This window comes from Pinus tabuliformis, chromosome 6 (assembly GCF_031772625.1).
Source record: "Pinus tabuliformis cultivar Carrire ecotype Pingquan chromosome 6, CPIR1, whole genome shotgun sequence".
Taxonomy (NCBI): Eukaryota; Viridiplantae; Streptophyta; class Pinopsida; order Pinales; family Pinaceae; genus Pinus; species Pinus tabuliformis.
In genome coordinates this window covers 1,760,597,951-1,760,617,580 of record NC_142292.1, presented here as the reverse complement: position 1 = coordinate 1,760,617,580, position 19,630 = coordinate 1,760,597,951, and the positions used below count along the sequence as shown (strand labels likewise).

Below are 19,630 nucleotides of genomic sequence, written 5' to 3'. Positions count from 1 at the left end.
CTCAAGAAAGCTAAGAAGGATAACAAATTGTCACCAAAGTATCATGGTCCGTATAAGGTGTTGCAAAAGATTGGTACTATGGCATACAAATTGGAGCTTCCTGCAGCTTCTCGAGTGCACCCAGTTTTCCATGTTTCATGTTTAAAGAAGGTTATAGGCGACAAGCTCCCAGTTCAAACAATATTGCCAAAACTTGACAAGGAAGGGAAAATTATATTGGAACCGGAAGCAATCATAGAAACAAGAACTTGACAAGTATGAAATCGATCCATTTCAGAGTATCTCATCAAGTGGAAGAACTTATCCGCTGAAGATTCCACATGGGGGGATGAGAACTCTATACAAAAGCATCTAAAACTACTCAAGCGTTGATGACAACACTTTTTTGAAGGAGAGGGGCATGTTAAGTCCCTATAATACTAGTGATGCCCCCATTAATATTGTAGTTGTATTCCTTATTAATATTTTTTGTGCCCTTATTGTCCCCATATTGTTATTACTGTGCCCCATAGAATCTCTCTATTGTTATTTCTATGCCTTTATATTATTATTGTTAGGTCGGCTTGGTTATATTGTGACCCCTTAGACTCCTATATATAGAAAGGAAGTTTTGTCATTTGAATCATCCAAGAATTATTCATTTGCGTAATGTAAAGGAGGTTGCCCCCACGAAGAGGTTGAATTTTAAGGCATTCAACTATCTTTTCTATATTTTTGTGAGCTAGTAGATAAATTGCATAACCAACAGGCACCCATCAAATGTATCATATTTTGAAATAACAAGCCATGTTTTTAGATTTCACTTTCAGGTTAGAGGATCAATGGATAAATATGAAGAACTATTGGATTATTCCTCAAATCCATTAAGACTAAATTGATATTGTTGTCACATAAGGGGAGCTAGTTTGCACTTGGAAGAATAATAGGGATGAATCGAGCATCAATCTAGTATATTAATAATCTTTCACTAAAAATGACAAAGCCTCTCATCAATTTGGGTGTTGAGCATTTAGGTCCTACCCTAGAAAGGAACCTTTTCATGGTATCAAGCTTGGAAGCATCTCTTATGATCTCAACCTAGATCAAAAAGAAAATGTTGTAGATTACATCAAAATGGACAAGGATTGTTGTTAATAAATGATCATTGATCTTTGATATTGGTTATAAGAACTAATAGCAATTAACTCCTGGCCTATTGTAGTACAGGTAGATGGATCATTTACCTAGGGTGAGGTCGCAACATGAGCTAAGTTTTATTGTAGTGGCATGAGGGTACGTATACAAACCAAACTACTAATCCATGGAATAATGAAATCTTATGTTATGTCTTAGATATTAAATTATTACATTTTATTGTTATATTAGTGTGGTCAAATAGACCCCTAAATTTTAGTTATGCCCTCTGTTTCCTATCTGTGCCAAGGAGACAATTTTAAAAATCATCTCATCTTGTACACTTGTTATATTGTAAAAGGAGGTTTCCTCCTTAATGAGGCTTATCATTCATTCTTATATTACAAACATTACCAAATTCTATGTCATTTATGCTCTAACATACACTAGATGAGAGCTTCTCTAAAGGCGATATTGGTTATAATGGAATGCTAAGAAATCTTGATAATAGGGATAACAAAATTATTGAGCCCTAATCACATTTGGGGAATATATTAACATATATGGAGAACATGAGAATGAAGTCCCAGAATCATGATTTTTCATCAACCAAAGATTCACATCATTCAGGGTTCAACTCAACACCACAAAACTACCTAATTATGAAGATTAATATGAATATATTTGATGATAAATATCATTTAACATGGATTAATCCATATGGAGTGATTCTTTGATCTACAACAAGTGCCCACTTTACAAAAGGTAACTCTTACGCCCTTGTATTTAGAACTTAATCAATTTGTTTGGTACCAATGGCTTTATGAACGAAAAAATAATTCTATTTTCACTGGGTCCATATTTACAAATATATTGATAACACATTAATTAGTCAATTGATAAATATTTGGCAAGGAGATCTAATTATAGAGCACATTCAACATTTTCTAAAACCATCTTAGGGTAAAGAAAATTCTAGATAATAAATTGTTACATCTCTTTACACTATAAATAAGAGCATTCAATATGAGGTGTTTCACTTAGAGCCTAAATTCCTAGATAATACTTTCAATGTGGCCAGGGATGTTGAGAGTAAAGATGTGGCTACTAAAAGAGTCACTACTCTAACCAGAAGAAACTATTCCAACCATATATTGTCATGCATTGGTTCGTGCCCGTACTTGACAAAGCCTCAAGATATAGGAATATATCAAAAAGAAAAAGGTAACAATGTTGATTGATTTTAGCAATAGTCATAACTTTGTTGATTGTAAATTAATGAAACTTATCAAATGATTTATATGTTTAACACTAGAGTTTCAAGTAATGATTGCAAATGAGGTAACATAAAGAAGGGCCATGGTATTAACTTGACCATGGGAGAGTGTTTATTGGATAGTCCTATGATAATAGTACAAATGTGTGGTATTGATGTTGTATTATGGGTACCAATGTTGGGATTATGATACAAGTGTTGTCTTTGATGGCAACTCACTCACAGGTCAGTTCGGTTTTGATGCAAGGCAACCCACAGTGTAACAGGTCCATTCAGATGTAACATGACATTGATACAGAAGAACAGGAAGATGAAACTAAAGTCTACTAATCAGAATGAAGAAGTTGAATGTAAAGGATGGTGAAAAGAAGTTTAAGATGTATACGCAGGTCCACTTAGTCAAAACAGCGTATACACGCTGGTTCACAAAACAAAAGAGCGTATACGTATACACGCACTTTCACAAGAAGAAAAACGTGTATATGTTGGAAAATCAAGAAAATTCAAGAGGAGACAATACCAGGGGTTAATACCATTGTATTAGCCCACAATATTGAGCAGAGTAATGACTATTTGATCTTGTCTAAGAATACCACGAGCCTTAAATGGTTTTGGAACAATGTAAACTTTGAAACGGGAACTAATACTGTTACCTGTTTCGTAGAGATAGCAAAAAGGTGACCTGATTTTGAAAATGGGTGATGCAGAACGAACATGTTTTTTTTTAGAGCATAGTTTTTGGCACTATAATTCTTTTTATGTACATTACGTGTTAGAATCATTTTAGAATGGCAGTGATTTTCATGCTGATTTTAAAAAGTGAGTATTTTGCATCACCCCCTTTTTTTAAAAGACCTATGTTTTGGCTTTAATTTTTCTAATGTATAAAATGTAAATAATTATTTTGTAAATTTGATCATTTTTGAAGTGGTCGTTTTATTCACATTTACTTCTTTTTAAAATATAAAATTTAACTTTTTTTTAGTGAAGTTTTTATTGTTTTGCATTTATAAATTAGGAGGTCGATATTTAGAATTTTCGATATTCTACATATTTATACATCCTTAATTAATTTTTCAATCCACATGAAATAATTGTTTCTAAAAAACAATATTTTTTAACAATGGACATAAAAATAACCATTTTTAACATAAATATAACTAAAAAACTACACGTTTTGATAATTTTTTGCTAGAATTGACATATCAAAATCACAATTTTTATACGATAATTTTAACTAAAAATGGTTAAATAATAGCTTTTTCTTATGAATTTCATGTCAAAAAAATAATAATAATCACTTTTTTCTTCAAAAAATAATGATTGACCTAAAAATCAATGCGAAAATCACATATTACAAATATTGAACGTATAACAACCCTAATTGAGTGTTTATTCTTCTCATAAAATGTCAAAGTCAAAACATTGAAAGCTTGATTTACAAACATAACTTAAATTTAATCAACAATGTCACGTAATCCAAACTCTTTGTCCTCAAGAGTTTCATCATTGTCTTCTTCCACAATATTTTATGTTTCCTTTTGCTCACTTTCCTCTTCTAATGGGTCTTTGATGTCTGTGAATCTCCCAAAGTATGTCTTTCCAAACATTCCATGTAATGGTGGTTAGGGTTCCTTTGCCTTTTTTGCCACACGTGATTCACTAAAGTCCCCTTTATTCAACCCAATTTCTTGCATTGCATCTGGAAGAAATTGAAGAACATTAATTCTTTGCTGAATGAAATTTTACGGTACTGGATCTTTTTCAATTGCAATGCAATTTCTTCATTTTTGAAGGCAACATGCTAGCGTTGCACTTAATTATCAAGCACAAAATAAATAATGAACTAAATTAGTACAATGACATATTAATTAAAAAATAACATATTGAAATTCAATTCCATATAATCAAACTTACCTAAGCCAGAAAATAAATCCAGAACCTAATCTCCTTCATCTGAACAAATGTCTATAAGATAGTTAATCGATAATTGTGGTTTTTGATAAATGTTAACTATCTCTTCTTTTCCTTTTGATTCCGGGAATCAACGAGCAACCAGCCGGGCGGGCGGCTGGTGAAGCCACCAGCTGGGCGGGCGACTGGTGGCTGGTTCATTCCCGGAATCACCCAGCCACCACCAGGGCGGGTGGCTAGTGGCTACGTGATTCCGGGAATCAACCAGCCACTAGCCGGGCAGCCGGCTGGTGGCTCCATAATCACCCAGCCACTAGCCACCCGCCCGGCTGGTGGCTGGTTGATTCCCGGAATCAACCAGTCACCGCTCGACTGGTGGCTGGTTGATTCCTGGAATCAACCAGCCACCAGTCGGGCGACCAACTGTTGGCTAGTTGGGACTGAATGATACCCCATGGTAGGTACGCTCTAGAGTGTAGTGGGATCCCAAAGAGAGTATATGCTTAACTTAAGGGAGGGTAGAGGGGTAGAGCCATCCAGTGAATAGATCTATCGCATAGAACTAGAGGTAAAGGTCCCGACGGCCTACTGGGCTAAGGCACGGGTAACGAGAGATCAGTTCTACTCGCATATGCGGAACAGCTATTTGCCGCATCAGATAAGAAACGATAAGATGCGGAAGAAACGATAAGATGCGGATAAGAAGTCAAAGATGCGATGGGAAACAACCAGCCACCAGCCACTGCCCGGCTGGTGGCTGGTTGATGCGGCGGCTAGTGGCTGGTTGATTCCTAGAATGACCAACTAGTGGCTAGTTGATTCTGGGAAACAACCAGCCACCAGCCGTCGCCCGGCTAGTGGCTGGTTGATGTGGCGGCTAGTGGCTGGTTGATTCCCAGAATGACCCAGCCACCAGCCGAGCTGGTTGATTCCCAGAATCACCCAGCCACCAACTAGGCGCTGGCAGGTGGCTGGGTGATTCCGGGAATCAACCAGCTGGGTGCCCGGCTGGTGGCTGGTTGATTCCTCGAATCAACCAGCCACGAGTGCAGCCAGCTAGTGGCTGGGTGATTCTGGGAATCAACCAGTCACCAGCCGGGCGGTCAGCTAGTGGCTGGTTGATTCCGAGAATCAGCCAGCCACCAGCCGGGCGACCAGCTGGTGGTTGGTTGATTCCCGGAATCAACCAGCCACTAGCCAACCACCTCGCTAGTGGCTGATTGATTCCTGGAATCACCTAGCCCCCAGCCGGGTCGCCGGTTGATGGCTGGTTGATTCCAGGAATCAACCAACCAACAACCGGCGGCCCGGCTAGTGGCTGGGTGATTCCGAGAATCAACCAGCTGCCCACCCGGCTGGTGGCTGGTTGATTCCCTGAATCAACTAGCCACCAGTCGGGTTGCCCGCCTGGCTTGACCCAGCCACCAGCCGGGCGGGCGATTAGTGGCTGGTTGATTCCCAGAATCAACCAGCCACCAGCCGGCCGCCCGGCTGGTGACTTGTTGATTCTGGGAATCAACCAGCCACCAGCCGGCCACCCGGCTGGTGACTTGTTGATTCTGGGAATCAACCAGCCACCAGCCGGCCGCCCGACTGGTGACTTGTTAATTCTGGGAATCAACCGGCCACCATCCGGCCGCCCAGCTGGTGGCTGGTTGATTCCGGGAATCAACTAGCCACCAGATGGCCACCCGGCTAGTGGTTGGTTGATTCCCGGAATCAACCAGCCACTAGCCGCCCGCCCGCCCGGGTGGTGGCTGGGTGAAGTCGGGCGAGCGGCTGGTTGACTAGCCACCAGCCGGGCGGCCAGTTGGTGGCTGGTTGATTCCGGGAATCAACCAGCCACCAGCCGGGTTGCTAGCTAGTGGCTGGTTGATTCCCGCCGGCTGGTGGCAACCAGCCACCAGATGGCCGCCCGACTGGTGGCTGGTTGATTCCAAGAATCAACCAGGCACCAGTTGCCCGCTCGCTGGGCTGGTGGCTGGTTGATTCTGGGAATCAACCAGCCACAAGTCGCCAGCATAGCTGGTGGCTGAGTGAAGCTGGGTGGGCGGTTGGTGGCTGGTTGACTAGTCACCAGCAGGGCCGCTGGCTAGTGGCTGGTTGATTCCCGCCGGCTGGTGGCTGTTTGATTCTGGGAATCAATCAGCCACTAGCTGGCCGCTCGGCTGGTGGCTGGTTGATTCCGGGAATCAACCAGCCGCCCGCCCGGCTGGTGATTGGGTGATTCCCGGCTGGTGACTGGGTGATTCCAGGAATCAACCAGCCACCAGCCGGGTGACCAACTAGTGGCTGGGTGATTCCGATATTCAACCAGCCACCAGCCGGGTGACCAACTAGTGGCTGGGGGATTCCGATATTCAACCAGCCACCAGCTGGGCAGGCGGCTGGTGGCTGGTTGATTCTCGGAATCAACCAGTCACCAGCCGGGCGGGCGGCTAGTAGCTGGTTGATTCCGAGAATGAACCAGCCACCAGTTGGGTGGGAATCAACCAGCAACCAGCCGCTTGCCCGGTTGGTGGCTGGGTGATTCCAGGAATAAACCAGCCACCGGCTAGTCGCCCGGCTGGTGGCTGGTTGATTCCCCGGAATCAACTAGCCACCAGTCGGGCGGGCGGTTGGTGGATGGTTGATTCCGGAAATCAACCAGCCACCAGCAGGCCGGGAATCAAACAGCCACCAACCGGGCAGAGCCACCAGCCGGGCGGGCGGCTGGTGGCTGGTTGATTCCAGGAATCAACCAGCCGCCCGCCCGGCTGGTGGCTCTGCCCGGTTGGTGGCTGTTTGATTCCCGGCCTGCTAGTGGCCCATTGATTTCGGGAATCAACCAGCCACCAGCACCGAGAATCAACCAGCCAGGAATCAACCAACCACCAGCTGCCCGCCCGACTGGTGGCTGGGTGATTTCAGGAATCAACTAGCCATCAGCACCGAGAATCAACTAGCCACCAGTCGCCCACCTGGCTAGTGACTGTTTGATTCCAAGAATCAACCAGCCACCGGCACCGCCCAGCTAGTGGTTGGGTGATTCCGACTGGTCACTGGTTGATTCCGAGAATCAACCAGCCACCAGCCGGGCGGCTAGCTGGTGGCTAGTTGATTCCAGGAATCAACCAACAGCCACCAGCTGGTTGATTCCAACCCGGGTGGTGGCTAGTTGATTCCTGCCAGGGTGGTGGCTGGGAGAAGCCGAGCGGGCGGCTGGTGGGTGGTTGATTCCCAGAATCAACAAACCTCCAACCAGGCGGCCCGCTGGTGGCTGGTTGTTTCTAGGAAACAACCAGCCACCAGCGGGCCGCCCGACTGGTGGTTTGTTGATTCCAGGAATCAACCAGCCACCAGTGGGCCGCTCGGCTGGTGGTTAGTTGATTACGGGAATCAACCAGCCACCCGGTGGGGCGGCTGGTGGCTGGTTGATTCCTAGAATCAACCAGCCACCAGCTAGTCGGTTGATTCTGGGAATCAACCAGCCACCAGCTGGGCGGGTGGGGTAGCTGGTGGCTGGTTGATTCTAGGAATCAACCAGCCACCAGCCGGGCAGGCGGGGTGGTTGGTGGCTGGTTGATTCCGGGAAACAACCAGCGACCAGCTGGTCGCCCGGTTGGTGGCTGGTTGATTCTCGGAATCAACCAGTCACCAGCCGGGCGGGCAGCTCGTGGCTGGTTGATTCCGGAATCAACCAGACACCAGCAGGCCGGGAATGAACCAGCCACCAGCAGGCCCGGAATCAACCAGCCGCCCGCCCAGCTGGTGGCTGGGTAATTCCCAGAATCAAGCAACCACCAGCCGCCCGCCCGGCCAGTGGCTGGGTGATTTCGGGAATCACCCGGCCACCAGCCAGGCGGGTAGGCGGGCCACTAGGGTGCTACCACCCTAGGCTGAAGCAACCCGGCGGCCCGCCCGCTCGCCCGACTGGTGGCTGGGTGATTCCGAGAATCACCAGCCACCAGCCCTGCGGAGGGAATCACCCAGCCACTAGCCAGGCGGCTGGGTGGGTCGCCGGGGTGGCGCGGCCACCCTGGTGGCCCTCCCGCCCGCTCGGCTGGTGGCTGGGCGATTCCGGAAATCGCACAGCCATAAGTCGGGCGGGCTGCTGGTGGCTGGGTGATTCTAGCCACCTGGGTGATTCCCGGAATCACCCAGCCACCAGTGGGGCGGGCACGGGCCGCTGGTGCCTGAGAGATTCCCAAAATCCCCCAACCACCAACTAGCCGGGCAGGCGGGGTGGTGCGAATCACCCAGCCACCAGCCGGGCGAACGAGCAGGCCGTAGGGGTGGCCCGGCCTGGCCTGGCGCCACTCTAGTGGCCCGCCCGCTCGCCGGCTGGTGGCTAGGCGATTCCGGGAATCAACCAGCCACCAGCCGGGCAAGCGGCTGGTGGCTGGGTGATTCCCGGAATCAATTAACCACCAGCAGGGCGGCCCGCTGGTGGCTGGTTGATTCCGGGAATTAACCAGCCACTAGTCGGGTGGTTGATTCCGGGAATCAACCAGCCACCAACGGGCCGCCCGGTTGGTGGTTAGTTGATTCTGGGAATCAACCAGCCACTAACCACCCACCCGGCTGGTGACTGGTTGATTCTCGGAATCAACCAGTCTAGAATCAACCAGTCACCCGCTGGGCGGGTGACTGGTGGCTGGTTGATTCCCGGAATCAACCAGCCACCAGTAGGCCGGGAATCAACTAGCCACCAGCCGAGTGGAACCACCAGCCGTCCGCCCGGTTGGTGGTTGGGTGATTCCGAGAATCACCCAACCACCAACCGAGCAAGCGGCTGGTGGCTGGTTGATTCCCAGAATCAACCAACCGCCCGCCCGGTTGGTGGCTGGTTGATTCCCAGTATCACTCGGTTGGTGGCTGGTTGATTCCCGGAATCAACCAACCGCCCACCCGGCTAGTGGCTGGGTGATTCCCGGACTCAAGCGGCCACCAGCCGCCCGCCTAGCTGGTGGCCGGGTGATTCCGCCCGCCCGGCTGGTGGCTGGGTGATTCCCGGACTCAAGCGGCCACCAGCTGCCCGCCCAGCTAGTGGCTGGGTGATTTCTGGAATCACCCGGCCACTAGCTAGGCGGGCCGTCGGGGTGGGGCGACCCAGAATCTCCTAGCCACCAGCCGAGCAGGCAGGCGGGCCACTGTGGTGGCTGCACCACCCCGGCGGCCCGCCCGCTCCTCCGGTTGGTGGCTGGGTGATTCCGAGAATCAACAACCACCAGCCGGGTGGAGGGAATCACCCAGCCACCAGCCAGGCGGCCAGGTGGTGCGGCCTGGGCTGGCGCCACCCCGGTGTGGTGGCTTGGCGGGCTGCTGGTGGCTTGGTGATTCCAACCACCTGGGTGATCGGGAATCACCCAGCCACTAGCCGGGTGAGCTGCTGGTGGCTGGGTGATTCCAGCCACCTAGGTGATTCCCGGAATCACCCAGCCACCTATCGGGCGGGCACAGGCGGCTAGTGCCTGGGCAATTCCCGAAATCGCCCAGCCACCAACCAGCCGGGCAGGCGGGGTGGCGCGAATCACCCAGCCACCAACCGGGCGGGCGGGCGGGTCGCCGAGGTGGCCTGGCTTGGGCTGGCGCCACCCTAGTGGCTCGCTCGCCCGCCCGACTAGTGTCTGGGCGATTCTGGGAATCACCCAACCACCATCTAAGCAGGCGACCAGGCCGCCGGGTGGCACAGCTTTGGCTGGCGCCACCCCGATGGCCCGCCCGCCCACCTGTCTGGTGGCTGGGCGATTCCGAGAATTGCCCAGCCACCACCCGCCCACCCGCCTGTTGGATGGGTGATTCTGGAATCATCGATCAGGTGGGCGGGCCGCCGGGGTGGCGCGGCCTGGGTTGGCGCGACACCGGCTGCTCGCCCGCCTGCCCGGCTGGTTGCTGGCCGATTTTGGGAATCACCCAGTCACCAGTCGTGCCACTCCACCTGCCCACCCGCCCAGCTAGTGGCTGGTCGATTCCTAGAATTGCCCAGCCGGTAGCTGGGTGGGCAGGCTGGCCGCCGGGGTGGCACGGCCTGGGCTAACGCTAGCCCGGTGGTTAGCCCACCCACCCGGATGGTGGCTGGGCAATTCCTGAAATCATTTTTCTTTTGTATCTAGCATGTTATGGTTGAAAACATGTTGAATTTATACTTAGGAAAGAAAAATGATATCCTACCAAAAACATTAATGTGTTTTTTCCTCATAAACAACTTTGTTTGGCACATAAAAATTTGGTTTTACTATCATTTTTTAAAAAGTTCGAAAATTGACCCTAAAAAAAATCATTGTTCCAGTATCATCACTTTCGTTTTGAAGCTATATTTTGCACGAAAATTTTGTAATAAATTTCGTAGTCACTGCCATTTTTAAAACATGTTCAAAATTGACCCCTAAAAAATAAAATCATCTTTCCAGTATACACACTTTTCATTTTTAGCACTTTTTTGGTGTTTTTTCGGGGTTTTTTGGCCAGAGTTCCCGTTTTGAGTTTATAGTTCCCGTTTCAAAGTTTACATTGTTTTTTGGTCCGAGGTATTGAAAAAGGCCTAAACTATATAAGGAGGAGAATATCATAAGGCGTGCAAGTGAAAAGGGTTTCTAAGGAATACTTCTATCTGAAGTATATTTTATGTTATAGGGGCTATGTTTGTGATTTGATCTGAAATATTTTGTGCACCTTGAATTCATTGTTGGATCATGATCATAAGATCTGAAATGACTTATCATTGAATGATCTGATATTGGTTGGGCTAGATCTAATTATGTACACCTGTTTTATTATTTAAATGTCACGATCTAGGTTTGTCTAAATTCTGGAATAGAAATGAAGTCATGAGTTAATATTTGTAGATCTATACGCTAGTTCATCTCGATAAAAGCACACGCAGGTTCTACTCTTCCAAGCAGCGTATACAAAGGAAAAGCCTATTCTTTAGATTTGACTAATCTATTTGATCAATTATGTTGTTTTACTGTTGTCTGCTAATCAAGTTTTCTTAGATCTAAATGTAAAATTGAATGCATAAGGAGTTTGATATCTGATTAATTGATTGTACAAGTGAGAAGTGTGATCTCTGCTACTACCTGTGTAAAGATCTGTAAATTGACAGTAGATGTTTAGTATATTGCTGGTTGGTACAGACTTGATTCAGAAGTTTTATGTTTCAGTATTTTTGAAGGTATACGCAGGTTTGATTAAAGGAAGTAGCGTATACACGCAAGTTGGGTTCAGTAAAGTAGCGTATACATTTTGATGCATGATTTTTGAGGTTGCAACTGGTTTTGAATGATGATGCAGGTTTCTGGGTTCAGCACAGTGTTCTAGTGACAGTGATTTGATTGTTCAGATTAACTAATTATTGGTTGATGCAGTTTGAAAGTTTTGATGGGTCCAGTATGAAAATTTGATGAAACGAGGCCTTCATGTGTATTGTTGTGTGCCAAGAGCATCTAGTCTGAAAATTTATGAAACGTGGTCCCTAGAATAAGAAATAAGGTCGTAGCATTTTCTAGGTTGTTGCCTACGTACTAGAAAACACATTGGCTAGTATAAGAACTAGGAGGTTGCAACTCCCTTCCAATAGAAGCTGAAAACGAGAGAAGGTTGTAGCCTTCTGCAGGTGGGTGCCTACGTACTGGTATGAGACTGCACCAGTACAAGATTGTAAACAGAGTTTCTTATTATTAAAAGAAGACAGAGACAATAGCAGCAGATAGTTTTTCCCACATTGGGTTTCCACCTTAAATTTTGGTTTTCATGTGTGTTGCTTATGTGTAATGTTTATTCTGTTTTTACTGCACTGTTTAATAAGTTGCAGATGCACTGATTAAAGATCAGCTCATGATAAATTGACTAAATGATAGGTTCTCTGGGTATACATTGGTTTCTCTAATCACAGTAGCATGTACACGCTAGTTCACTTCACAGAAGTAGCATATATAAATATGTTTGGGAAATGAAAAAATATTGAATTGATAATACTAATTCACCCCCCCCCAGTATTATTTCCAACAATTGGTTTCAGAGTAGTTCCTTCAGAAGAAGTGGTGAGCTCCAGTATTGTAGCAATAATGCTACAACTCCTGGGGCTTCCTGTCTCTTAATTTTATCAACCCGGTAGTTCGTACAAACTTGGAAGCGGCGGTGCTATATGCACAAGTACTAGCTCTTGTCGCAGCTGTCACTTGGTCAGCTGGCACAAGTCCGCTAGGGCTCAAGCCAACTTCTATAGGCTCTCAGAAGAAGCTTGCTAATTGATGGACGAAAGCTATTCTCAAAGGAAAGCTACTTTACTTGACAAAAATGAACTGAAAGCAAATCAAAGCATGTAAACCTAGGAAACCCTAATTTGACTAGTCTAACCTCTACAATGCAAAGAATGTGAATAAAACTTCTACCAATGCTGTCATTACCTCTAATAAGTGAAAATGCATGGATCTAAGCTACTTGCATCATAAAAGACATGTTTTTGTATTTTTCCTTTAAGTGTATGGAATGATTGTGATTTTGTGCTAACTAGGGTTTGGTTGTGTAGATGGGATGGAGAAGGAAGGAAGGCATGGGAAAGGTTGGGGAGGTTAGGAGAGGTCCCTAGGGATCCTTAGCATCCATCCACAGAGGTTCCTCACGTTCAGAAGCTCAGCAACCGAGTGAGTGGCCTCCTACAGGATGTCTGCAGGGGATCCTACAGGATACTCAGAGGTTTCTACAGGATGTCTACAAACTGCTACAGGATGACCTACCGTGGGTGTTTGAAGTGATGGAGGAGTGATGGAATGATAGGGGGAGATGTGTAAGGTAGGAATAAGGCTGGTGATGGCTCAGAAGTGGAGGAATAGGATGGGAAATGAGTGTAGGGAGTAGGTTGGAAGATAAAGGGCTATGTCAACGAAAGGGCTAGGGAATGAAGTTACGTGAGGAGTGAAAGACTTTGGGAGATAATAGAGCGGAGCAGAGGTCAAGGATGTGTTTGCATGTGTGATCAAGATGGAGGAAAAGTTAATGGAACGAGAGAGAGCAGTGTAAATGAAACAAATGATGATGAATGTCACCAAACCGAAAATGCATTAACCTAGACTACCTGTGCTATGAATTCACTGAACAACAATCCAAAACGTGAAGAGAAATGTGCATGAAGCTGTGATGAAGGTGTGTGGTGCAGGTGTGAATTACATGGAAGCATCTAACATAACGTGACTGTGTTGCAGCAATCATAAAGCAAAGAAATGCGTATTTTTGGTGGTTAGTTATGGACTGCACCCCAATCCCTAAGAGAGATGGCAGTGAGCCTTAACAACCTTTTTGCTGGAGCTCCAATAGATTATATCTATCCTCTTCTATCCTAAGCAACTGGAAACAAATTCACCATAAGCAAATCCTATCTAAACTCATGAAAAAGACTAAATTAACAACCTGTAATTCAAATTGCATGTGAAAGTAAAACTCAAAGTGCTGAAACGAAATGCAAACAACATTACAACACCGAGGAGATCTATTGCTCTCTTAGAAACTCAGAATTAGATCAAAATCTGCTGCCTTTATTCATAATCAAAAGTCTGATATCATGCCAAAACTGGCTTACAAAAAAAAGACTAATTGGCTAACCAAAATGACTAACTAGCTAATCCCAAGAATGACTAACTACTAGCTACAAAATGACTACTAACTAGCTAACCAAAATGAGGCCCCAAGCCTTCTTATTTATACAATTTGAGGACCCAACAGTCCTCCTAAAAGTTAGGGACTTGGCTGCCCAAGACTTGTAGTTAACAGCAGTCCAACTTGACTTGCTTGGCTTCCCTTGTGCTCATTGATTTGGTGGCCTTTGAACTCCGAGCTGATGGTGGAGAATTCGAGGTAAGGGCCCATAAATGAGGGGGACACCTTCCTACAAATCCTCTAGCTTGTTCTCCCACGAATTTGGCTGCCAAGTGCTCATTAAGACCTTCAATTTTGTCTCCAAGTTGACCAACAAGGCTACACAAAGCACCCATTAGACTTGTTGGCATAATGACTAACCAAATTCACTCTATTAACATAAAAATAATCAAAAACATGCAATAAACAAATGAGAATGGTGGACTAAGCCAAATTAGGAGGTTGAATGAGCCCAAATAATTGTACATTTTTGGGGCTCATCATCACCCCCCTACTGAAGGTGTTGCTCATCCTCTGAGCAACCAATCTCTCTCCTTGTCTTTGATGGCCCTGATGGCCTCCTTGTCATGCCAAGCTTCTGAAGTTATGTCCTCTTCTCTGTCATGAAACCATGCTTCTTTGCTTTTTTTCACTACTTGCTCCTTTTCCTAAAGAATTCTCAGCTTGGGTATGATTGTGCAAGTATATTCAATCTGATGGCGGAAACGGTGGTGAAAGGAGATGAAACCAGTGGAGGATGGAAGAGAAGAGTGGTTGCATGCCTCCTCAACAGACTTCAAGCTTCAAATCCCTCTCCATAATTGATTTTGGCCTGCCAAAAGGCTTCTACAGGATGTTTTCGGTAAAAACACAGAACTTCCTGTAGAAGGTTGAACCATGACTAAATTGTGCCCGAACCTTGAAAGAAATGAGTATTCATGGAGGGGAATGGATGTGCTTAGGGTGGCCAACACAGGTGCTGCCTCCTTAGCTAAAATCTCGCCCGATTTCTCCTTTTGCTGCCCTCTTCTCAAACTTCCTGTAGAAACAGTCCTGTAGTGGCTTTTCCTGTCTTCCTGTAGAAACAGTATTCACTGTTTTGGCCTGCTTGGCTGAGGGTGCCTTCTCCTCGACCTGTGCTGCTACCTGGAAGCTGACGAATCTAACTGACGCAAGCCTGGAGCTTGCCATACCCAGGAACTTCATCACAGTTCTTATCCAAATGTATCATCATTATCTACCCAAGTCAGAACCTCAATAATTGGCAAATTCAAAACTATCACTTGCAGAAGCTTATAACATGTGCCTTCAAACTCAAACACAAATCTTGTATATGCGCCTTCAATATCAGATTCAAAGACCAATCAAACAAGTACGCCCATATTTACATTCAACTCAAAACAAATTCGGATTCCAATATAAAGCTCTGACTAAATAATGCCATAGCGAAAATTTATCAGAACTGCACTTTCTAACATATCACAACAGTGCAAGGAACCCACTATAAATCTGGGCATGCTAACAAAAGTGATTACCTCAACAACGCCTCTGCAATTCACCCATTGACTCTACCTGCACACAAGTCGAGGTGTAACCATTTCTTCATGATTTGCGCCTTTGATTTCTTTAAATATTTGGACAGTGATATGCACGAGGCTTCTGCCAGCAATTCTATTCCTTTGCAAAATTCTTTACATATACTCGTACTTCCAAATTACAAGAGTAATGCCAAGGTTCAAAAAGCTTCTAACCAAGGCTACGGCCTCAGTATTTATGCAAAAACGATCATCCAACAGGTGTCCTTGATTTTAGGAGCTCGGCTGTCCAACTAAAGTTTAATTGCTGATCCTGTAGGACAGTCATAACTACTGTTCCTGTAGAACAGTTATAACTGCTGTTCCTGTAGAACAGCTGGCTGCTTCTAAGCTCGGTGGGGAGATGGATTGGAGCTCGGAGTTTTTCTTATTGAAATTAATTCACTGCATTAACTAACAACATTAACCTTTGTACAACTGCATATAGGAATCGAACCAATTGAAACTTGTCTCCTCCGTCTGCAAGTTTATTCTGCGTGATCTTTGGGGTGAGGTGGCACATACATGCGTTGGCCCATGCAAACTTTGGATCTCCATTGCAGTGTTTAACTATCTGTTCCCTGCTTGTGATCACATCCATCAATCATGCTGCAGTTCAAACGGTCCCCACTACCTGATTTCAATTTTTTCTTGAGATGGCTGAGCGCACGTGTCTCATTCACCCACCGAGTGCTATTGAACTAGATGTGGGTGGCTAGTTAGCTGGCCACCGATTTTTCTTTTAATCCTAACCATCTCATTCATTCATGCAATGCTCAGATTAGATTCATGTAAACAGAGGAATCGGTTTTGTCACGTACCTGAAGCCAAACGGCTGCTTGTGAAGCGTCTTGCTGCATGCATGTGTTGATCTTCATTTGATGCATGTATGGTAGCTTGATTGATGATTTATGGCTGTTTTCTCTTGTGCAGGTGCCCTCTGGACGGATGCATGCAACAAAAGTTCATTTCCACGTTCAGATCTGCACCCTCAAACTGCTGCCATTGAATTTTCACAAGACCAGAACTTCTTTTTGCCATTTCTCCCAAACGGTAGATCGGTTTGATCTGAAACTTGGTGAGCATGTTACTACCATCATTATGCATCCCCCATAGCAAATTCGTGATCAATGGATGCACGGATTTCGAGAAAAAATGGAAAATGGCTGAAGATTTCAGAGCTCGATTTCTCGGAAACCGTGCATCAGAATCGGCTGAAACTGCTTGGGTAGGCTACTATCATCCATGTGCATCTCCCCATGAAACAGGTTTTGAAACGGATGCACGGTTATGGAGAAAATCCAAAAATGGCTGATGGTGATGGAGGTTGATTTCTTGGAAACCGTGCACCGGAATTGCATGAAACTGCTCAGGCATGTTGTCATCAACCTTGTACAATTCCCCATAAAACGGTTTGTCAAATGGATGCATGGTTTTCAAGTTATGGCAAAAACAAATTTGGCTCTAGGTATTTTTGCTTCAAGGCCTTTGCATTTTGGTTGCATGGTATGAAAAAATGAATTTTGGTTGTGATGCAGGTGTGGAGATGATGGAGGATGAGTTGGAAGACTGCAGGAGGACTCTTGAACCTTTGAGGAAGCTATCATGCTTGCCAAACCACTTTTTGAAATGCATGCCTAGTTTCCCACAATTTCTACAGGAAGTTCCTGTAGAAGCACAATGAGAAGCACAAGGAGGTGAAAAAAATGATGGATGAAGGCAAGGGATGGACACACAAGTGCTTGCAGGCCTAAACAATAGACTCCCACCATCAGATTCACTTTTGAAATTGGATTTGGCTCGTCCAAAGGTTCTACAGGATGTTTCCTGTAGAAATACAAAGCTTCCTGTAGAAGACACAGTTTTGAGGAAAGAAGCATAATGACATGAAAAAAAATGATGGAAAAGGGGTGAGGAAATGAAACATGGATGTGGGTAGGCCTCATGGACATATTCCAAGCCTTCAGGTCCTCCTCGGAGATCAATTTGGCTTTTTTGTAAGCTTCATGTAGAAGATACGAAACTTCCTGTAGAAGGCACAAAAACTCCTTTGTCTTTGATTTGAGTGCTCCTCCTGTCATGAAACGTCCTTCTTTAACCTGCAATGTCATTGCTGCAACATGAAATGGAGATTAGCTTTATTTTTCTTTTTCTTTTTCTCTTTTTTTTTTGAAAAACAACTAGGGCGCCTCATGGAGGTTTTCACCCTAATTGCCTGCCTTGGGCGCCTCCAAGGGAGGTTTTCACCCAAAGATCTTATCCCATTTTTTTATTTTATTTTTTTTCAACCCATTGACCGCTTCATGGAGGTTTTCAATCAATGAGCCAATCTAAGGCGCTTCCGAGGAGGTTTTCACCTTAGATTTCTATTTTCCTTTTTTTCATTTTTTCTCTTTTTTTTTCTTTTTTTTTTTTCTACCCTACCCTACTTGAAAAACAAAATCATTTTCAAGTATAAGAATACTTCCAATGGAGCCATGTGCACATCGATATTAGAGACAAAATGATGTGAAGGCTCGAAATGCATGCTTTGACAACTATCCAACTTTCAGAGACAAAATGATCTGACTTTGAAGGTACAAAACATAGCTGAGGAGGAAAGTACTGCTGCAACTTAGTGACCTTCTGAAACCATATCTCAATATAGCTTTGATATCCTTGGTCATCTTGCTGATCTGGATCATTCTTCATGTCACCTTCTATCATGACTTTCTCATCTTCCTCCTTTTGCTGATCTTTCTCTTGAATACATGGAAGATTTGATGGTAACCATGAGGAAACTCTCTCGATCTTTGATTTTGATCTCTTTTCTTCATCAAGTGCAGCCCATGGTTCTTTGATCTCCTCTTTTGAATCTTCTTTTGCTTTTGGTCCTTCAATGTTGTCAATATAATCTTTGCTTTGCAACACTCTTCCTGAGCTTTGGTGAAGAGCATTGGGCTCAAGAGGAGTTGTTTGGATATGTTGTGCCTCAGATTTGCAATGGGGTTGAGCTGCTCCATTGCAAGGTTTTGGAAATGGAGGTACGGGTGGTTGAGTGGGGGTGTGAAATTGAGATGGAGATGGATGGCATTGTGGTTGGGTAGGCATTTGGGGTTGCCTTGGTGGAGGAGGAGGCGATGGTTGTGGATGAGCAGGTGGTGGAGGAAAATGAGCGGGATGAGAGTTGTACTGGGGCCTCCACTCCTGATAAGGTGCATTCCACTGAGGTTGTGGCTGAGCATAAGAGTGAAATGAATGAGCAACGGGTTGGGCATAATATGGATCTGTGAAGGAACAAGGAGAATATGACCAAGGAGGAGGTGTAGACCAGGAAGGATGAGTAGGGGGATCCCAAGAAGGCATGAAAGTGGCTTGATAAGGGTCATAATAGGTCTCGGGTATCCCTTGCAGCTCCTGCTGGTAAGATCTAGGTCCATGTCGCCTCCTTTGGTTCATATAATAGAGTGATTCAGTGGCTCCCTTGACTCTTTGATATGCAGCTTTGATTCTGGGCAAGGAAGGGCACTGATCTGTAGGATGGTATTCTTCACATACAAAACACACTTCTAGGGAGTGCATTGGACATTCATTCCTAGGATGCTTTTTAAGGCACCTAGGACAAAAAATGACCAAAGCCCTCTTGGCTTCTTCTTGCTTCTTTTGGATCCGCAAGGTATCCAGTTGCATGGCAAGAAACTGCCTCATGTCACTCTTGAAATCTTCGATCTGACTTGCAAATTCATCTTTGGATAAGGGACTGCTCCCAACATTTCTGCTTGTAGCCATTTGCTTCAGAGGAATGTTTCTTCTTCTTCTCCCCTAGAGGTTTTTCAGATATGTCTTGATGTCCACCCAGGGGTTCTTTCATCACAGCCATCGAAGAAGAACGTTGGCTGTGTGAAGCAGTGGGGGTGTTGTGCAATCATTTTTCTAACTTATCTCTACTCCTACAAAGCATGAAATAAATTGAACTGCAACTAACTATCTTGCGAAATTGAAATGAAAGCAGGAAAGGACTAATCTATTTTGCTCAAATCAAATTGCAAGAATGAAATGCTAGGCTACGCTTGCGAAATTGAAACACTAATCTACGCTTGCAGAATTGAAATGCGGAATTGAAAGGCTATTCTAGGAAAGCAGGAAATGCTAATCTATG

The 19,630-nt window shown here is 45.3% G+C and overlaps 1 protein-coding gene across 2 annotated transcripts in view; it reads left to right on the top strand.

Moving 5' to 3' along the window:
• The window catches only part of LOC149265979 (alpha/beta-Hydrolases superfamily protein), a 393,857-nt gene that overhangs the window by 336,555 nt on the left and 37,672 nt on the right, over positions 1-19,630 (top strand). The window contains exon 13 of one of the 2 annotated variants that reach the window (XM_089394522.1): positions 2,615-2,938. The exons of the other annotated variant lie outside the window; for it this stretch is intronic. Coding sequence (XP_089250648.1) covers positions 2,615-2,671 — 57 coding nt within the window. The 3' untranslated portion in view covers positions 2,672-2,938. Of the gene's footprint in view, positions 1-2,614; positions 2,939-19,630 lie in introns of those variants that run through there. 2 annotated transcript variants of the gene reach the window in all.